General features: G+C 41.2%; 1 protein-coding gene across 2 annotated transcripts in view; it reads left to right on the forward strand.

Moving 5' to 3' along the window:
- The window catches only part of CDH12 (cadherin 12), a 184,378-nt gene that overhangs the window by 83,490 nt on the left and 79,289 nt on the right, over positions 1 to 21,599 (forward strand). The window contains exon 3 of one of the 2 annotated variants that reach the window (XM_068397004.1): positions 20,998 to 21,117. The exons of the other annotated variant lie outside the window; for it this stretch is intronic. Within the exon in view, the coding sequence (XP_068253105.1) occupies positions 20,998 to 21,117 (120 nt within the window). The remainder of the gene's footprint in view (positions 1 to 20,997; positions 21,118 to 21,599) is intronic. 2 annotated transcript variants of the gene reach the window in all.

Consider the following 21,599-nt stretch of genomic DNA (forward strand, 5'->3'; position numbering starts at 1 on the left):
GAATTGAGAATTCTCAAAGCATGTGTGAGTGTCTCTTCCACTCATACCATCCTGGAAACAAAAGCTTTCTTGCTCTTGCCTGTTTACTGTACTCAAAACTGAGATGTTTTGCATGTATTGGAATGCTTGAAATTAACTTATAATCATGTTTTTGCCTGAGATTTTTTTGTTCATTCCAAAAGTCACACTTTATCTTTCGGTTTTTAACAAAACAAACAAAAAGAAAACCAAGTATTTGCACAGCCATAAGTTACAAGATGCCTTCTAAAATATCATAATGTCCCAAATAAGCAATATTTTATAATTCTGTAAGCTCTTGAGATTGTTTGCTTCTTGACTGTAGCTCATAATTCTTTCAAAGGTATGACTTTAAGGAATTTGAAGAATGCAATATACTGCTTTATGTCTCTTAGACTGGGATAGTCTGGTGTTCTTCCCAATGCTACATTTCCAGATTACATATATTATTATGTAAAGACCAGTGATATAATAGAAGACCTCTCTATTATCACCACACTACAGAGCACCAAAAATCTCCGCACATTGAACTGTCTTAGAACAGCATCTACCACTGGAAGTGTGAAGGCTCGTGTTTCCATTTTATCATGGAGAATCTAAGAAATAGTGAAATACTTTGTTGACCAACAGTCTGGTATAGAAGTAAGAACAGGACAAGATCTCCCTGTTCCAGTCTTCTGCTTCAGTCACTGTCTTTCCTGATGCTGAGAAAAAATCTGCCTGCAGTATCTTGAAACAGAGACATGCTTAGTAAGACAGAAAAGAATGAAAAGCATGTTTCTGTGACCTTCTGGCAAAGAACGTCCTCCTAGTTATGCCTGGGAAGTGCATTCGTCCAGTGAAACACCGACATTTTCTTTGGCTCACTGGGCTTTTCCTAAGAAAACTGGTTGCAAGTCCCTAGTCTGGCAGCACACAGTCCAGAAATTCGCCTGCTGTGAAGGACGCTTGAGGTTTTGTTTAATAATACTGTATTGTCAAGGCATTATACTGATCCAAATTGCAAAGTAAATACAAAATTGGATTTACTGTTCAGATCAATAACAAATCAGACTGGTACACTAGAGAGTTATAATATGATTTTAGAAAAAAAAACAGAATGCAGACACATGAAAAGAAGGGAATCGTCACACTAATATACGATATTTGAGACAGGCGAGTCACGATCACAGCTAATTTTAAGTGGATATATTTAAGACTTCCATATGTTTAATATGACCTTGTAGTTTGAATTTCTTCTCTCTCCTAATCACTAAAATATTCTATTTTCAGTGCTATGAAGTTGGCTACATGTGCATACTAGTATTACCATAACATTTTTTTTCTTCAGTTAAAACTTCATAGATTTTTGCTAATTAATTTGCAACTGTTCCTTAAGTGAAATAATAATTATACCTATGTACTGTTATGTTAGTATCTAAAGGCTCTGAAAGGGATTAGAGAAGTATTACTCCTGATGCTGTACAAAGAAAGAGTGCTACCTACGTCATACTAGACAGTAATATGATGCAATAGAAACATATTTCTGTGATGAAACACTGAGTGCTAATAACTTGGCATGCAGAGTATAGCTACTCTCAGCGTTTCAAATAAACTCTCATCTGGCCCCTTGGACTGAGCATCTGCCTATTAACAGATGTGTTGTATCAAGTACACACCTACAGCATGCCTTCCAGTTTAATGTCACCCCAAAATAATCCAGTTTGCATACTTAAAGAGTGCTTCACATATTAACGAGAGCATAGTAAGTGGGGACAATTGAAAGATTTGCTTCAAAAGTACGGTGCTGAACCAAATTAAAATATTAACACAGAGGCACTTCTATCATAACCACAAAGGCAAGGACATAGTAATACTGCAAGAGGAGGGATGTCTGTTTACACAGTGCACAGAATCGCAAAGCTAGGGTTAGAAGGGATCTCAAATTAACAATGCATTTCCATGAAGATCAATCACATATATGTAATTCCTAATGAATGTCTAATCTGTTCTCAAGAACTTCCAAAGATAATCACACTACAATCCCTCTAGGAAAAAAAAAAAAATACTTAATTATGTGCATTAGTGTTCTGTTTGAAGACTGACCGCTCTTAACCTGAATGCCTGCACTGTTTTCTCTTGCCAGCCGTTTGTTCCAACTCTCTTCAGGAGTTTCTGCTGCAAGGATGATTCAGCTGCTTGTGCAAAGTCCACTAAACTACTGTGAATTATCAAAGAAACCTTAAGTTGACCTCGGTTTGTACCTTTACAAGTGGCTGGGTCATTCCTACAACAGGGATGGGATTTCTGAGAGGGAACAGAAAGTACAGCTAAGGAGAAGAGTCACCAGAGTCAGCCCTGTGCCAGCTGTCTCTGTTCATCCATCAAAAACCTCTATGTATGTTCAGTTCATTGCTCCTTACTCTGTTCCTGTAGAAAGGGAAATCAGTTCATTAGCTTTGTTTTAGGAAGGCCCAACTATTGTGGTAAATAGAGATGTTTGGAAGGGATATGGTGGCTTGTGTTTCAGGGTTTAAACCAATTACTGCTAGGAATCAGACCAGCACTTGGATACAGCCATGTTAGCCTGAGTGTTCTCAAATGATGTATTTCTTCCACCTTTTTTTCTGAAATACTGTTTGTGATGGAGGCTGAGCTTGATGTCACTTGCAGTAACAATGCCTCTTTTACCATTTTTCTTATTCTTGCAAATGAGCGTGCACAAAGGAAACTTTTTGTTGGGCCTGAGGACATCCATGCCATTCCAAGTTCTGAAGCCCCTATAGTCAGACCCTGTCATGGGTATGTGGGGTTACTGTTCCCTATCACTGCTGAAGGTTAGTGTAGTTGAATGTTGATGTAGGAAGCTATGTATAGTATAGAAATTGTGAATTAATTCACTGAATGGATCAGATGACATTTTAAATTTTAAGGCAAATATATAGAGTAAAATTCTATGGATTCTTCAGTGCTTTGATCTTGAAGTAGCAGGGAAGTCTTCAAGTGATATTCTGATTAAATAATTAAAGAAAAATCAACACCTTTCACAGAATATCACATTGCATACTAGATTGTGTAGAAGTCACCATTGTGTTCTGAGGTTACTTTTGCATGTTATTGTGTCTCTGCCTAATCCAGGTTTGCCCTTAGGAGGTATGTAGATTTTAAGTAGGAGAAAAGATCTAAAGGAAAATACAAAAAAACATGAAGGAAAAAAATGTTCATGAAGACTGCTCTGCGTCCTTCTTGAGAGATTTAGCCACAACACTTTAAGTAGGTATGAAGAGCTGTGATGCAGGCAAAACAAACTTTAAAAGTGCTCAGTCATCAACCTCTCCAAATCTCTTTTCCTTGAAATGTCACCATATTAGTATGAAATTTGGTTACCAAAATTTGATCCTAAGTGCATGACTATTAAAATATAACTGGCCAAAAGGTCCTGAAAAACTTCTCCCTGTCATTCAAAACTAAAAAGATTTTTTCACCAAATTCTGGTGTAGAAATGAACTTTATTCACGTAAAGATGCCTGGGTGAACAGAGAATAAGATTATTTCTAACTGGGTTCAACATCTGGTAAAAATAAATGAAACAAACCTGCCCACATATACCATCCGAACATCTACTGAGAATCAAAATGAAGTCCCTTTAACTGACATTCCGTACACACGACATTTATTTCTGTTGTGTTTAAGAGGGCTAATTTGGCAGAAGCTAAACCCCCTTGTGTTCGCAGAAGCTAAACCCCCTTGTGTTCCAACTTGTCCTCAGATATTAGAGGGGCTGGGGGCAGCTGAGCTTAACCTCTGAGTAATGCCCAATTTGATACCTTAAATTTTGGCTGAAATGGGCCAAAATCGGCACTATCAGTCCGGCTGCGTTCAACAGCTGATATGTTGAACTAACACAGGTCCAGATGCACTAATAATGCAGGGCCCAGTCGTGGTTGATGAACTAACACGGTTCCAGATTATGCCAAAGATCTGGACACATCCACTGAAATAAAATCCTCGCGACCAGATCCACAATTCAGGTAATTTATTTAAGCAATAGATACAGATTCTTTTAGATTGCCGGTGATGAACACACTGTCTGTAAAGCACACTTAGGTACCAAGGTACATATGTATGTTGCAAGATAACTATATAGTGCTACTAATAAGATTACAAATACAAGTTGATTTCTAAGTTTCCTGGGGAAGCACCTGGTATAACCAAGTGTACGAATCTTACCCAAAGGCGTCCCTATGGGTGGGGAGGAGAGGTTCAGCCCGTCAGCTGGTTCCCAAAGTCCATAGTGATGTTTCCCTGACTTCTCAGTGATGTTATCTTCCCCCCCTTGCCTCTTTCTTAAGTGTTCTTGTACTATTTTCCTACGTTTAGGTGGAGCTTGACTGACTCTAGTCATATATACCTTTATTATTGACTGGTGTAAAATTATCTTGCTTCGATTTTAAAGGTATAAACTAAGAAAAATTCAGAGAGCATGCTCAGGGGCAGAGGGAAGCACATAGCTTTTGGGATGGAGGTGTGTTTTGGTATTGTAATGAGATTATAACGAGCAAAGTTCATCCACAGGACACAATTTTGCCACAATCGCTGGCTCAGCAACCAGTGTTCTGGGTGGAATGGGATATTGTCTCTTATTTGACAGTAGCTATGTGATTTATTGGCTACAAGGTATCGTGGAGTTCCTGTATCTGCCTCGTTTACGCAGGGCCTGGCCACAGTTATCTCCACACCATTCCACCCTCTGTTCTCTCAGAGTTAGCATGCCAAGATCCCTTGGTGCGCGAACATCTAAGAATGCAGGCCAGGCTGCCTGGGGAACCATCACGGTACTTGCCAACCATGTCCCACCCTAGACGCTTTCTTAGTTCTATAAGATGTAGATATAAGATTTACTCTCAATAAGTGTGCCTACAATGGTTGGTTTCAATATGTTGCCCCTTGGTAGTTACCCCACAATTTCACACTAATTTTTTTCTTGTGTCCTGAGTAAAGCTCAAGTTTTCTTATTACTACATTCTGAAGAAATCATTTGACATTTGAAGAATTGATGTGTGAAACTCCAGCTCATGAAAACTTCAGACAGTAAATTAATAGAAGTACACTATGACATGCTTTCTCCTGAATTCTTTGTGTGATGTCCACAATTTTTGGTGTACTTCTTTTTTTTTTGAGGGGGTGGGGAGTGTCACAATTTCAAGAACTTTGCCACACCTTAAGAATGTCCAGGAGCTCTTCCATGAGAAAAGTGAATGTCATTTCCTGGGTTGCTTAAAAATGCTTCTTTTCCTGGTACTCTTTCATCTAACACTAGAAGGATGGTATGTTGTTGAAAGGCATGCAGCTGATATTCACAAGTGCTGTACAGCTAAACATCATGACAATCATCAAGCTGCATTAGCATAGGAAAAGCAGGAAATCAGTCAAATCAGAAATCAGGAAATCAGCTTTCAAAAGCTAGGAATCAGTTCCGGTATATCACTTTCTTCACTCAAACTGAGCTTAATACTTAGCCTTTTCTTTGAACATTTGCATCTGAAAAGTATTTTGATCACACTGAAACCACTTTACAGATTAATAAATGAATAGCAACTCTTTGTGCTATTATTCTGGGGTTGACTTTTTTCCTCAAACCCTTAAGATTTCAGTGCATCAGGTATGACTAACATCTATTATTTCACAATTCCATTGAAGAAAATATTTACTTCCCAAGGCACATCTAATTTCATACAGTATTTCTGGCAAAGTCCTCTGGTTCAGACATAGCATTTGATGTCAGAAAGGTTCTTTCTTCTAATACAGCTTACACTACCTCCCTGCAAAACGTAAACTGAACCAACAAAGGCATGCTTTTATCAGCATAGAGGCATCTACAGTAGGGGTTTTGCCAGCATAGCTATCATGATTAGAGGGTGTACTGGTTGTTTTTATCTCCCACATTGAAGCCATGATAGGTATACTGGCAAAATTAGGTCCCTGTTGAGTCACGGCCTGAAAAGTTATCAAGTTGTCAAGACAATAAAAGCAAAAGTCAAAGCTAAGTTTTTCTATTTGCTAGATTTCATATATGCAAGAGGAACTTCTGTCACAGTTGTAAGAGGAAAACAATCCACAGACTTGAAAACAGAAAGGAAAAATCACTCTCAAGAGATGTTTCTCAAACAGACAGATATTAAGCTTAGTATTTGCTAATTGGTTCTTGTGCTGCTCTCCTTGAGCATTATTTCCAGCAGTTACTTTACCAGGCTACTCCTTTATGTGCATATTGGGTATAGACTATTAGCTGCTATTTCAAGCTCCTCGTTTGCTTCAGAAGTGCAACCTCTGTAAACATTATCACAGCCTTGGGACTGTGTAAGCAGCTGGATGTCTTTATAAATAAATAAATAGCCTAAATTAATAAAAATAAATAAATTAAATAAATATTCAGTACTAACACAGTCATTATTAGCTTAGCCAGATTGTGTGCCCTGAGTGGCTTAACTCTGGCCGACCTCAACAGATGAGGGTAGGAAAAAAAAAGGAAAAGAAAAGAATTGCTTTGCTGACTTCCAAGCTAAATAATTATCTAAAAAACCCACAGCTGTAGGCTTCCCCTGTTTACCCTTATCATCCATGAGGGAGACAGGGACGGCCAGGAGAAAGGGACCTATTCATTAGTTTGCAAGAAAGACTTTGAGAGACAAAAAAAATGTGGGCAATGAAATGTGCGGACTCTTTCTAATACCTTAGTTCCACTTCATAAAGCATTTACGGCATAAGGAAGAAAACTCAAAAAATTATTTCTCCTTCACAATGCCATGTCTTCCAATTTGCCAGGAAAAAACCTCAACCTTAAAGCACTGTTTTCCAGATGAAATCAGAGTGTGCATGTGGTTCAGCATAACAAAGCCAGCTTCCATACTCCCTGGATTGTTGCCACTGTAAATCAAATGTTGTTCTAGAGATACTAGAAATATGTTTGATTATGCACTAAATTCTGAGACTTGCAACAGCTGCTTTTAGCTATCAGCACAGCAAAAGTATTAGCAAAAAGCTGCCATTCTTCATCAATTACAACAGGGAATAGCAGTGTTGCTTTTGTGGACATGGCTGCTTCTGACAGCTGGGAGAAAAATATATATATGTTCTTTGTGATGTCTGGAATGCAAAACAGGAGAAAAGTGTGCTTGCCTGATTGTGTCTAGTATTCAAGATATTGATGGAGCCAGCAAGCTTGTGTTATTATCAGGGCTGCACAGCCATGAATACATAAACTGGAAGCTGGCTTTTCCACATAAAATATGCCTTCCTCACGTTACATTTGTGAGTCAGCTTCAGGAGTATATCTTCAAAACATATTATTGGTTATTTCTTCTATAAAAGATAGGCCCCAAAAGGGCAATGTCAGCATCTCTCTTTACAGGTGCACATCTTCTCCCAGTACTGGAGCTTTGCTAATACTGCTAGTGGCAGGTCAGGGGAATATTTATTGAGACAGGGGATCTCCTGATCTGAATTGCAGTGTAGTGCTGCAGTGAGTCATAAACTCACTTTTCCTGTATTTTTTTTCCCTAAAAAAAGAGAAAACACTAGACAGGTAGATGTTGATTAGGTTTTTACTTGAATTCTGAAAAGAGTGGATGTTGTTTGGGTTGGCAAGGTGCTGTTCTTGGAATTGTTTAGGAAGAATATTGTACAAAGTAGTACGTTTCAATGCCAGCAGCTATGCCTCTCCTTCCTCCTGGCCATATAAAAAATGTTTGCACAATCTTCTGATTTCTTTCAAAAGTACTAGGCACCAAAAACGTCCAGCAGAGTGACAAAACCACAAAATCATACCTGTGGTAGGGGAGAGGTTGTACAGCAAGATGATGACAGCTCTTCTAACTTGACAAGAAAACCATGTTTGGGGCGGGGGGGGCGGCGGAATAAAGAAAAGAAAAAGAAAGCGAATGGCAGAAGATCTGCTATTTGATCTTTACTTACCATGAGTAGATGCAACTAACTTGATAGTCCATTACAAGAAGTAAATTCTATGAAAATTCACATATAATGTCTCATACCCATTTCCTACTAACAAAAGACATGAAAAAAGACAAATGGTAAAATCACAGCCCCGGACTTTGAAAGAGGAGACCTCAGCTTGTTCAGGAATCAACTTGGCAGGATCCCATAGGAGCATCCAAAGAGACTGTGGGATCTCTGTCATTGGAGATATTCAAAATTTGGCTCGACAAGGGCCTGGGTGACCTGCTCTGACTGAACTTCTGATCTACATGGAGTGGAGAGAGGCTTTAGCCAGAGTCTGTGGAACACTTAGAACATGCTGAAGTCCTGCACTCACTTTCAGTATTCCTTCCTCTCTTGCCTCTTCAAAGCCTGAAAGCAGGTCTCCCTCACTTTCTGTGGAGAATAATGCACTCCTACTACTTAACTGAATTTTGGCATATATTATCAATCTTCATGGATTTTACAGGCCTACTGAAAGCTGATCTTAATGAGAAACGACTTGGCATATGGCCACGGCCTTTTTTCTTTGTCTTTGCAATTCTATTGACTCTACATTATTTTTGCAGGAATCAGGTCTAAATAAGTCTATTGTCTTATTCTCCTAGCCTTGAATCCTCTCATTTTCCTCTACAGTGGAAAAAAACAATTTATCTAGTCCCAGTTGAGTTTTGTGAATTCTTGATCATGCCCTTCAGTTCAATGAACTAAACATAAGATTCCTGCTTGGTTTTTTTGGAAGCCAACAATAGCTCCACAGCCAGAAGGATACCCCACCTACACTTTGGTGATAGCAAAACTTATTTTCAGGCTGAAAGAGTACAAAAGGTCAATATTGTAGTCTTTTATGAGAAAAAATCAGAGGAAAAAAATCAAGAAATTAAATGTTCTGTTTTGAAATTGGGAATGGTCTGAATTTTGGAGTAATTTTTTTAACAAATTGTGACTGGCCATTCATAATCATTTTGAAAATATCAAACTGGGTGTATCAGAAAATTCTGAAATTTCTTTCTAGTACTCTTTGGATGGGAAGAGATTTAATCAATACTGCTCTTTCAGGGATTCTCTTGATTTTAGCAAAGTAGAATTTTTACTAATGAAAGACTGTAAGAAAAAATGGAAATAGTCTAGAAGTCAAAGCCTTATTTCATAAACATTTGCATTATTTATGATTATTGGTATAAAATTTTTTAGTGCTATTTTGGTCAGTTTGGCCACTAAGTTAGAGGTCTTGGACTCCATTCTATTTGCAGTTATTGATGGATTGCCTTTGGACTTCAGCCAGAGTGAAATTCAGGCCAGTATGCTTGCTGTGATTAAAACAACTATTTACAATATGTTAGTCCTCAATATTGTCTGTATTATTTTAAAGAAAATATGATATTCATTGAAATTCCATACAATTTCTTTGAGCTGTGTGAATGCTTTAGCATTATTTTTCTTTTCTTTCTAAAACATAAATAACTACTTAAGCACATCATTCCAATCTTCTACATTTTACAATGCCTTATATCAAATATTTATTGATTACACATCAAAAATTAAAAATATAAGTCTTTTAAAATGCTATCATACAAGGTATTTCCAAACAACAAAAAATACTGTATTTTCTTGTTAATTTGATTACTCCATGTAGTAATGTAAGTGTATATTTTAATTAAAATTTCCTGAGCTATAGTAAATGTGATCCTCCATCACTACCTTTGTGCATTACAGATTTACAGCTGTAGCGCCCTGTATTATTGCGTGGAAAAAAATAATTAGATTTTAGAGTTTGCTTTTAAAAGCATATTGCTTTTATGCTTTGCAATAAAATAGAAAGCTTGTTAGATAAAATGGGCAATGCTTGATAATACTGAAAGGATGAGAAGCCAATTTCAGAAAACCTGTTTAGAATATTAGGTATGTATTTAAGTTAGTAAATGACTGGAGGCACATTAAAAAAACATGCCTGACCTCTCATAAAAATATAAGCTTTATATATTATCAGTCTGTTGTAAAAGATCTGACAGATTAATTAATACAGTTGAAACTGCTATCACTGTGAAATGGATTATTTTTCATATTCAGTGCCTGTTACTTACTAGGCTAAAATATGACTTTGAATGTCTGCCTTAATAAAACTTAGTTCATAAATCAGCATTTCTTCTTTCTTTTGTGTAATAAGGTTGAATTACCTGAAGCATGTAACTAAGAATATGTAAACTGATATTTTTAGACAGCTACGAATTGGTCTGTGCAGGGATCGTCAGGCACCTAGGTCGGTGGCAGTTTTCAATCAGGCTGATGGCTGCTGTCTGCTTTCTTCACCTTGCAACATCACATTTTTGCATGAGAACTTAGACATAGGTATGGATTCAGCTGTGGTGTTTCACATGCCTACCTGTGCATCACTAGTACCTGCAGACCAGGCTTCCTGAGTCCAGACCCTGGCTGCAAAGTGAGCTGCAGGTTTTCACTTTGCAGAGTGAGTGTAGATGCCTACATTGTAGAAGTCCAATAATAGGTGACATAAAATCCACAGTATTGCCATGAAAGCACTCATTCTGGCTCACACTCATTCAGCAAATCTTTGTTTTGGTAACTATTTTCTGGTGTGGAGGAAGTTGCTGCTGGTGGTGTAGCAGAGGCCACTTGCTGGTCATAGTGGTTTTGGAAAGAAGGGGAGCTGGTCACTGTTCTATGAAGAGGATATTGATTGATTTTAAGCTGCTGTTGCTAGAGCTTAGGAAACAAATGCTGGAATAGAGGATGAACTCCAACATCCATTCTCAGCCACAGCAACTTTGCTTTGAATATGAAAAACCAGATAAACACATTTAGTGCTGTATTTGTTGTTCCAGTCCCCTGAGACACTCTGTCGATTAAATTTATGAAATATCAACTTTGCTTATTAAAAATCCCTCCCGAACACATTCAGTACTTCACATGCCAACATCTTAAATATGTGTGAATACTTACATCATAACAGGAAACATTAAGGTTGCTTGAATATCTTAATTGAGCATTTCTTACCTAAATCTGTTGGAACTTAAGAGAAGCTGATGAATATACTGAGCCCGTAGTTCTTGAGTTCTGTTAATTTAGTATACTTTGTAAAGTTTCTCTTATTCTGAAGTGTTATCCATCCATGCATTCAGTCGTAAATTGTAGATGGTTTGGGTTGGAAGGGACCTTACAGATCATCTAGTTCCGACCGCCCTGCCACAGGCAGGGACACCTTTCCACTAGACCAGGTTGCTCAAAGCCCCATCCAACCTGGCCTTAAACATTGCCAGGGAAGGGGCATCCACAGCTTATCAGGGAAACCTGTTCCAATGTCTCACCACCTTCACAGGAAAGAATTTCTTCCTAATATCTAATCTAAATCTACCCTTTTTCATTTAAAACTGATTTAAAACTGTTTCCCCTCATCCTATCACTACATGCCCTTATAAAAAGTCCCTCCCCATCTTTCCTGTAGGCCCCCTTTAAGTACTGGAAGGCTGCTATGAGGTCTTCCCAGAGCCTTCTCTTCTCTAGGCTAAACTCTTCTCTCAGCCTGTCCTCATACAAGGGATGCTCCAGCCCCCTGATCATCTTCATAACCCTCCTCTATACCCACTTGAGCAGGTCCATGTCTTTCTTATGCTAGGGGCCCCAGAGCTGAATGCAGTACTCCAGGTGGGTGTCTCACGAGAGTGGAGCAGAGGGGGAGAATCATCTCCCTTGACCTTCTGGCCACACTTTTGATGCAGCCCAGGATGTTATTGGCTTTCTGGGCTGTGAGCGCACATTGCTGGCTCATATTCAGTTTTTGATCCACCAGTATCCCCAAGTCCTTCTCTGCAGGGTTGCTCTCAGTCCACTCATCACCCAGCCTGTGTCCATATTTGGGATTGCCCTGATCCATATGCAGGACCTTGCACTTGGCCTTGTTGAACTTCATGCAGTTTGCACGGGCCCATATCTCAAGCATGTCAAGGTCCCTCTGGACAGCATCCCTTCCCTCTAGAGTATCAACCACAGCACTCAGTTTGGTGTTGTCTGTAAACTTGCTGAGGGCATACTCAATCCCATTGTCTGTGTACCAACAAAGATGTTAAATAATACTGGTCCCAATACAGACCCCTGAGGGAGACCACTGATCACTGGTCTCCATTCGGACATTGAGCCGTTGACCACAACTTTCAGTGAGACCATCCATCCAATTCCTTATCTGCCAAGTGGTCCACCTGTCAAATCCATGTCTCTGCATTTTAGAGACAAGAATGTTTTGCAAGACAGTATCAAAATCAATTACAATTGTTGGATTTGGGGTGATTTTTACTGTTTTATTTCACCTGGAGGAAATACATTTATGAATTCCACTAAATCAGATTTATTCTAGGTATTGTTTTGATAGAGTAAAATAGTAAAGAAATGAGTTGGTATTTTAGCTATAATTCTACAAATAAATGAATAAATCACACTGTTCATACGAAGGTAAAAATTTCTTAAAGCATATATAAGTTTTCCATAAGAAAAAGACTGCAGCATTTTTTGTACAAACTCTACCAGAGTTAAATCTGCATTCTGCATATGACATAGCATAGCAAAATAGCATATCTTACAGTCCTCTTCAAAGTACACTGTAATTCTTTTTTCCTGAACTGAGCTTCTAAGGATTAAAAGAAAAGCTCTGATAGGGATAAATACAGGTGCAGAATTGTAACTGAAACAGACAGAAAATAAGCATTACTATTTAACTAACAGCTTCAGTTCTTAAGGGGCACAATACTTTCTTCTTAAATAATTTCATTAAAATCAAATCACATTTATGATTTATTTTGTCTCATTGCACAGAATCACAGAATCACAGAATCACAGAATGTTAGGGATTAGAAGGGAACTCGAAAGATCATCTAGTCCAATCCCCCTGCCGGAGCAGGATTGCCTAGACCATATCACACAGGAATGCGTCCAGGCGGGTTTTGAATGTCTCCAGAGAAGGAGACTCCACAACCTCTCTGGGCAGCCTGTTCCAGTGTTCGGTCACCCTCACTGTAAAGAAGTTTTTCCTCATATTTAAGTGGAACCTCCTGTGTTCCAGCTTGCACCCATTGCCCCTTGTCCTGTCAAGGGATGTCACTGAGAAGAGCCTGGCTCCATCCTCATGACACTTGCCCTTTACGTATTTAGAAACATTAATGAGGTCACCCCTCAGTCTCCTCTTCTCCAAGCTAAAGAGACCCAGCTCCCTCAGCCTCTCCTCATAAGGGAGATGTTCCACTCCCTTAATCATCTTCGTGGCTCTGCGCTGGACTCTCTCTAGCAGTTCCCTGTCCTTCTTGAACTGAGGGGCCCAGAACTTGACACAATATTGCAGATGCGGCCTCACCAGGGCAGAGTGGAGGGGGAGGAGAACCTCTCTTGACCTGCTAACCACACCCCTTCTAATACACCCCAGGATGCCATTGGCCTTCTTGGCCACAAGGGCACACTGCTGGCTCATGGTCATCCTGCTGTCCACTAGGACCCCCAGGTCCCTTTCCCCTACGCTGCTCTCCAACAGGTCTGCCCCCAACTTGTACTGGTACATGGGGTTATTCTTGCCCAGATGCAGGACTCTACACTTGCCCTTGTTATATTTCATTAAATTTCTCCCCGCCCAACTCTCCAGCCTGTCTAGGTCTCTCTGAATGGCTGCGCAGCCTTCCCGTGTGTCCGCCACTCCTCCCAGTTTTGTGTCATCAGCGATCTTGCTGACAGCGCACTCTAATCCCTCATCCAAGTCATTAATGAATATATTGAATAGTACTGGTCCCAGTACCGCAGCTTCAATGTATCAGTTAATATTGATTTCAAATGTCAAGATCAGTTCAGTATTAAGTTTAAGAATTCTTTTTTAAAAGAGCTGTCATATAAACTTATGTGTTGTTCTCAATTTGCAAGCAAGGTGCAGTGAAGCAAAATTCATAAATATGATATATCCTAAAGTCTAAAAGTAATACAAAAGCATTGGTTAGGTAACATGAGATTTTCCTCACTGCCTGACTTAAGGAACCTTTTAACTGTCCACTTTTGGTGTCCAAACTTAGTTGATGTGAACAGTCAGTAGTAAAATATGTGATTCACCCTCTTGAGGTGATGGCCAGTGCTTTCTGTGACAGGTCTGCTGTTTCTATCTAGTCTCAAGTGTTGGAGAGAGCTTCATTATGATGTTTGCAAGTTCTCTGTTGATAACCTGTGAGAAGGCAGGTGGTGTGGCTAGCCTTCCAGAAACATTTTTAAATCCTGACCTTTTGTAGGTCTTCTCAGAGCTCAGCACTTCAGAAAATAAGGGCACACACAAAGAAGCTTAACTTTCTGCTCTTGCATTTGTAAATCTTGGTCTACCTGTCCTGTTCTTTTATGGCAAATGTTGCTCCCTTCAAGGAGCAAAGCAAAGGTCTTGGTAACGTGACGACAAAATTTTGTCAGTTTGTACTCAGAAAACAGACTAAAATCAGCTCCCTGAAGTAGCAAGCAGTGTGGTATCAGAAACATGAGTCCTGGCCCAAGGGAAGACATAGGAATGTGTGTCAACACTGCCTTGTTTTGGCAAAAGTACAGGCTATTGTCTTAAACCAGTCCCAAAGCAGCACACTTCTCAGCCAGAGTGCTCAGTCACCCAGTTCCAGGTCAGACCTCAGCATCTGGGAATCTGATGCTTTGCTCCACCACTTCAGGGGGGAGCAAAATTCACCAGCCTAAAGTCAGAACACAGTGAAAGATTGAATAATTTGTTAGGGAGGAAAAAAGGTGTAAACTATGTTGAAAGGCAGCATTTCTTTCCAGTGGCAAAAAAGTAGACTGAGTTTTTTAGATTGGAAAGATAGTGGGATACAGTAACAATGAAGGAAGACAATTGTGTGTACACCAGGAAGGGAAGTTGTACTGCACAGTGACTGAATATGACATGTTTTGTCAGTGTAATTGCTCCAGAAGGAACAGATCTCCCTTTTTCTTCAACAACAGTAAGGACAACCAAACAACCTAAGGACACAACGTCCAAAGGTGGCACGTACAGTGAACTTCTGGTTTTTGAGGGAAGAGGGGAAGAAATTTGAAAGCTACCATTTCCTTCTCCGTCTTGGTCACTAGAGTTATTGCTGTGGCTCCCTGAATTTCTGGAGCAGAAGACAGGGCTGAAAGTGGGAGATCCTATTACAAAGATATTCCTTATGGACAAGAACAAATGAAAACCATCAAACGCCCTACAGGTATTAGATAGCTTCTGTCTGTCATTTCAGTAGGAAAATGTATTCCTCTAGCTGGGCTTGTCGAAGCTATTTGATGTATGGTCAGTTATGGTGATGTGTTATGTAAAGAAAGGCACAAGTTAACTGAATTTATCTCTGTGGTTTATTTTCATTCATTTATTCATTGCTAATCTTTTCTTTCTTTTAGAGGTTGGTACTAAGGAAACTTACCCTCAGCTTAAGAACATGATCAGCCTATTGACTTTAAAAAGTGATTGTTAGTCAAATAGCCCTTATATTTCTGTGTCTTCTTCAGAAGATCGAAAGAATATTGTCACCAAGGCGAGTAGCTCCGGTGCTGGCACGATCCACAGCACAGCGCTCTAACCCCAAACCAGGGGGAACCTCAGAGGGAGCCAAGAGAGCCACCAGGAGCCCACAGCTCGCGCCACAGCGGCTGATGAGACCTGAGCGGGGCCAGGAAGGATGATGGCCCAGGCCCGCCCCCCATATAAAAGAAGCCCTTAGGGAGCGCCAGCGACCAGGGTGGGCAAACAGGGCGTGGCGCGTCAGTTTGCATGGAAGGGCGTGCAGGCATGATGCTGAAGTTCTACCAGCTCCATCGGGGAGCAATGGTATACACCCAGCAGAAGGCCATGGCCTCTCTAAGGTCTGCACCCGCCACAACCGATGCAGCTTCCCAGACAGAGCCCCGGGGGAACACGCTGCCACCCAGGTGTCAGGCTGCAGGGTCTGCCCTGCTCTCGTGCCAGCACCACACGGCAGCAGTGAGCACACCCTGTGTGAGGTGCGCCCAGGTAGAGGAACGCCTCCACTTAGTGACAGAGCTCCGGAAGGAGGTGAGCAGGTTGAGAAGTATCAGGTAGTGTGAGAGAGAGAGAGACTACAGGAATCACGCTGTACTTTCCCTGAAACTGGCCCAACAGCAGACAGAGCCCATGACAGGGGGTATTCCCTGTCTTCTCTCCGCCTGGCTGAACAGGGGGACTTGAGGGGTAGGGGGCAATGGCAACAAGTTCCTGCTCGGTGCAGCAGGCATGTCTCATCCATGACTGCCTCACCTTCCCATGTGCCCTTGCATAATAGGTACGAGGCTCTGCAAGGGCACCAGGACAGTAATGAGGATGATGGTTCGGCTAGCTCAGAGGTGTCACCGAGGTTAAGTTGACCTAAGCCCTGTGTCAAAACAGCATCCATAAAGAAAAAAAGACGGGTCATTGTCATAGAAGACTCCCTTCTAAAGGGAACAGAAGGCCCCATATGCAGACCAGACCCACTTCTTAGGGAAGTCTGCTGCCTCCCTGGAGCCGGGTTAAAGATGTGAAGAGAAAGCTCCCTACCCTGGTAAGACCCTCAGATTATTATCTGTTATTGATTTTTCAGGTTGGAAGTGACAAAGTTGCTACAAGAAGTCTGAGGGCAATTAAGGGAGATTTCAGGCCCTTGGGTCAAATGGTTAAGGGATCAGGAGCACAACTGGTGTTCTCCTCTATCCCTCCAGTTGCAGGGAATGATCAGGGAAGAAACAGGAAGAAAGAGGAGATCAATACCTGGCTCCGAGACTGGTGTCACTGGTACAATTTTGGGTTTTTCGACATGGGTTGATCTATACAACACCAGGCCTGCTGGTGACAGATGGAGTATACCTGTCTCGAAGGGGGAAGAGGATCTTTGTGGAGAAGTTAGCAGGGCTCATCAAAAGAGCTTTAAACTAGTATTGAAGGGGGAAAGGGATAAAATCAGGCTTGCTAGAGACAGGCCTGGGGGTGGCACGCCAGTGTTTGTGGGACGGTGTGCTAGTGAGGTCCTTTGGTCTGACAGCTCAGTGGAGGCAGGGGATGGAGAGCCATGCAACAGCAGAGATGCAAGGGTTAGCGATGGGTTAGAAAGCATGGAAGTGCCTGAGAATGGTCATGCAGGAATTAGAGCTTCTCCCCCTAAAAAGGTGGTAGGATCAATAGCCCAACTGAAGTGCATCTACACCAATGCACGCAGCACGGGCAACAAACAGGAAGAGCTGGAAGCCCTTGTGCAGCTGGAAAACTATGACATAGTTGCCGTCACGGAAACATGGTGGGGTGACTCACACAACTGGAGTGCTACAACGGATGGTTATAAACTCTTCAGAAGGGATAGGCAAGGTAGGAGGGGTGGTGGGGTGGTCCTCTATGTTAGGGAGTGTTTTGATTGTCTAGAACTTGAGGATGTTGACTATGGGGTCGAGTGTTTATGGGTAAGGATCAAGGGGAAGACCAATAAGGCAGATATCATGGTGGGAGTCTGCTATAGACCACACAACCAGGATTAAGAGGCAGAAGAAATATTCTGTAAGCACCTGGGAGAAGTCTCAGGATCAGTAGCCCTTGTAATGTTCTGTAAGCACCTGAGAGGAGTCTCAGGATCAGTAGCCCTTGTTCTCATGGTGGACTTCAACCTACCAGATGTCGGCTGGAAATACAATAGAGCAGAGAGGAAACAGTCTAGGAGGTTCCTTGAGTGTGTGGAAGATAACTTCCTGACACAGCTGGTGAGTGAGCCAACAAGGGAATGTGCCCAGCTGGACCTCTTGTTTGTGTACAGAGAAGGACTTGTGGGTGATGTGATGGTTTGAGGCCGTCTTGGGCATAGTGATCATTAAATGGTAGAGTTTTAGATTCTCAGAGAAGTAAGGAAAGGGGTCAGCAGAACTGCTACTTTGGACTTCCTGAGGGCAGACTTTAGCCTGTTTAGGAGCGTGGTTGACAGAGTCCCTTGGGAGGCCGTCCTGAAGGGCAAAGGGGTCCAGGAAGGCTGGACACTCTTCAAGAAGGAAATCTTAAAGGTGCAGGAGCAGGCTGTCCCCATGTGCTGAAAGACGAGCTGGTGGGGAGGACGACCAGCCTGGCTGAACAGAGAGCTTTGGCTGGAACTCGGGACAAAAAGAGAGTTTATGAGCTTTGGAAGAAGGGGCAGGAAACTCAGGAAGACTACAAAGATGTTGTGAGGCTAGGCAGGGAGAAAATTAGAAGGGCCAAAGCCCAACTAGAAATTAATCTGGCCACTGCCATAAAAGGCAATAAAAAATGTTTCTGTAAATACATTAGCAACAAAAGGAGGGCCAAGGAGAATCTCCATCTTTTATTGGATGCGGGAGGAAACATAATGACAAAGGCTGAGGAAACGGCTGAGGTGCTTAATGCCTTCTTTGCCTCAGTCTTTAGTAGTAAGACGAGTTGTCCTCTGGGTACCCAGGCCCTTGAGCTGGAAGGCAGGGATAGGGAGCAGAATGAAGCCCCCATAATCTACGGGGAAATGGTTAGCAACCTGCTATGCCACTTAGACACACACAAGTCTATGGGGATAGTTGGAATACACCCAAGGGTACTGAGAACTGGCGGAAGTGCTCACAAAGCCACTTTCCATCATTTATCAGCAGTCCTGGCTAACTGGTGAGGTCCCAGATGATTGGAAGTTAGCAAATGTGACACCCATCTACAAGAAGGGCCAGAAGGAGGATCCGGGTAACTATAGGCCTGTCAGTGTGACCTCGGTGCCAGGGAAGGTTATGGAGCAAAACATCTTGGGTGCCATCACGTGGCATGTACAGGACAACCAAGTGATTAGGCCCTGTCAGCATGGATTTATGAAAGGCAGGGCCTGCTTGACTAACCTGATCTCCTTCTATAACAAGATGACCCGCTTACTGGATGAGGGAAAGGCTGTGAATGTTGTCTGCCTAGGCTTTAGTAAAGCCTTTGACACTGTTTCCCAGAGCATTCTCCTGGAGAAATTGACTGCTCATGGCTTGGATGGGTGTATGCTTCGCTGGGTAAAAAACTGGCTGGATGGTCAAGCCCAAAGAGTTGTGCGAAATGGATTTAAATCCAGTTGGCAGCCGGTCACAAGTGATGTTCCCCAGGCTCAATATTGGGGCCAGTTCTGTTCCATATCTTTATCAGTTATCTGGATGAGGTGATTGAGTGCACCCTCAGTAAGTTCGCAGATGACACCAAGTTGCGGGGGGGGAGAATCATAGAATTGTTTTGGTTGGAAAGGACCTTTAAGATCATCAAGTCCAACTGTCAACCTACACTACCAAGTCCGCCACTAAACCATGTCCCTAAGCACCACATCTACTCGTCTTATAAATACCTCTAGTAATGGTGACTTAACCACTTCCCTGGGCAGCCTGTTCCACTGCTTGATAACCCTTTCAGTGAAGAAATTTTTCCTGAAATCCAATCTAAACCTCCCCTGGCACAACTTGAGGCCATTTCCTCTTGTCCTGTCACTTGTTACCTGGGAGAAGAGACTAACACCCTGTGATTCTCTGATTCTGCTATCTCTTGGAATATCTTTTTATTCTCTATTGTTCAATAAACAACTGTAACAGGAGTAGTCTTGTATGACCAGCCATCATGCAGCAAGTATTTTTACAATGTTAATTCCAAACCCTTCAGCGTCACTGTCAATCCTCGTATGGAGAGATGGGGGGCGGGGGGGTGGGGACTGAAAAAAAGTCCTCCAAACAGCTACCTTTGCTATGAGTTGCTTTCCTGTCAAAGTCATAGAACCTTTCACATGGACCATCTCTCAGTGAGACACTCCAGAAATAATCTTTGACAAGGCCATTAAGGTTAATTTTAGATTGTGAACATCCTTTGAAATTTGCCAGTTTTCATTACAGAAAAGGAGCAGTCTTGAAGCATTTGCAGTATTCCATGGATATTCTTGAAAAAATGTGAGATGACCTCCAAATGCAGAACATTTCTTAAAACAAAAACAGTGGGGATAACCCTCCTCCCGGTGTTGTTTCTCATGTACATTGTCTTAACCCTCATTCACTGCAAATCAGCATTGCAAATTCCAACATTCATTTGCACAGGAGATCATAGGAAACTATTAATTCTTCAAAGCTGACAGGAAAGTCTAAATATATGGCAGTTTGTTTTGCTGAAGACTATAGCTTGAACATTTTTTTCATTATGGGGCAGTGGGAAAATGCAGGTAAATTGCTTAGCGACCAGCAGGAAGGACAAGACATTTCTGCAAGACTTTTGCCATTTACAGTGAGTTTTCTGTCTTCATGTGTGTATCTTTTGCTCCATGGCATGAGTCCCCTTAAAGTTAGAATATAAAGCAAACTGCACTAGGTCTGGTCTATAACCATGGCTGAAAATAGAGTATCAAGGGGAGGTTCTTCCTCCACAGTACTTTTGTTTCCTTCCCTTTCTTCCTGAAAGGGAAGAAGACTCAAGTCTGGATTTTGAAGACAACTAACTGAACCAAACATCTAATTTCATTCTACAGTGGGAATGTGAATTCCACCTTTAGGAGACTGCAGTGTAGTTTTTTAAGATACTTAGAGATTGGTTCACTGGCAGATTCAGGAGTTGCTTTACCAAACACTTGTTTTAAAGGCAACTCATATTTTACTTCCACAGTTCACAATCTTTTCACAAAACTGTGGGGCATACTCCTTTTTCAAAATCCAGTATTGCGCTTCCCCAGGCCTCCATCCTATATATTGTGGGTAAAAAATTTTTGTAAATGATGCATGCATCATAAACTGTTTATAAATATCTTCTGATGGTGGGCTGCTTTCACTTTCCTTCTCATTATACCTCAGCTGCTACCTAGATGGTTGCTAGCATGGAGCTGAAGAATTGACTGTTTTATTCTTGCCTTGTTTCCAGTGGAACAAGAATTACAGCAGAATCCACTAGCAACAGGACTAATGTGTCTGAAATATCCCTGATCACTGCTCTATACTGAAAATGTGATGACCTGTGTTTCTTTGCAGGTGCATATGTGCTTCAAGTAAAGGCAACAGATGCTGATGATCCCACTTATGGAAACAGTGCTAGAGTGGTTTACAGCATTCTTCAAGGGCAACCTTATTTTTCCATTGATCCGAAGACAGGTAAATAGTTTGTCAGCAACAGTGGAAGATTTAAACTTTGTATTTTGATTCATGTGGGCAGTATCAATGAATAAATATGGACTGGGCTGATATGACCAAAAGCCAGTAGACTAACTATGCATATGATTCAGTTTTGAGCATTGACTAGTTTTTGAATGAATCACAATCTGTTGTAGAAACAAAACAAACATGTTCCTTCAATCAGTCCTGGAATACCTAAAATATGTATACATTGAACAATTATTTTTTTTTATGCTTTACCATTTCTCTATAGCTAAATCTTTATCAGCTACATGCATTCTGTTTTTTGTTTTTTTCCTGATGATTCAGTTTTGTATCTTGGGTCTACATTCTTTTTTCTCATTGTTTTTACTTACTGAACTTACAGTCAGAAATTCTCTAGCAATTATTGTTTTGCTATATAGAGCTAATTTGAGACTGTGGAGCAGCTAATCATCTCCTGCCCTCCTGTTTTGCTGGGG

Source organism: Nyctibius grandis, chromosome 3 (assembly GCF_013368605.1).
Source record: "Nyctibius grandis isolate bNycGra1 chromosome 3, bNycGra1.pri, whole genome shotgun sequence".
Taxonomy (NCBI): Eukaryota; Metazoa; Chordata; class Aves; order Nyctibiiformes; family Nyctibiidae; genus Nyctibius; species Nyctibius grandis.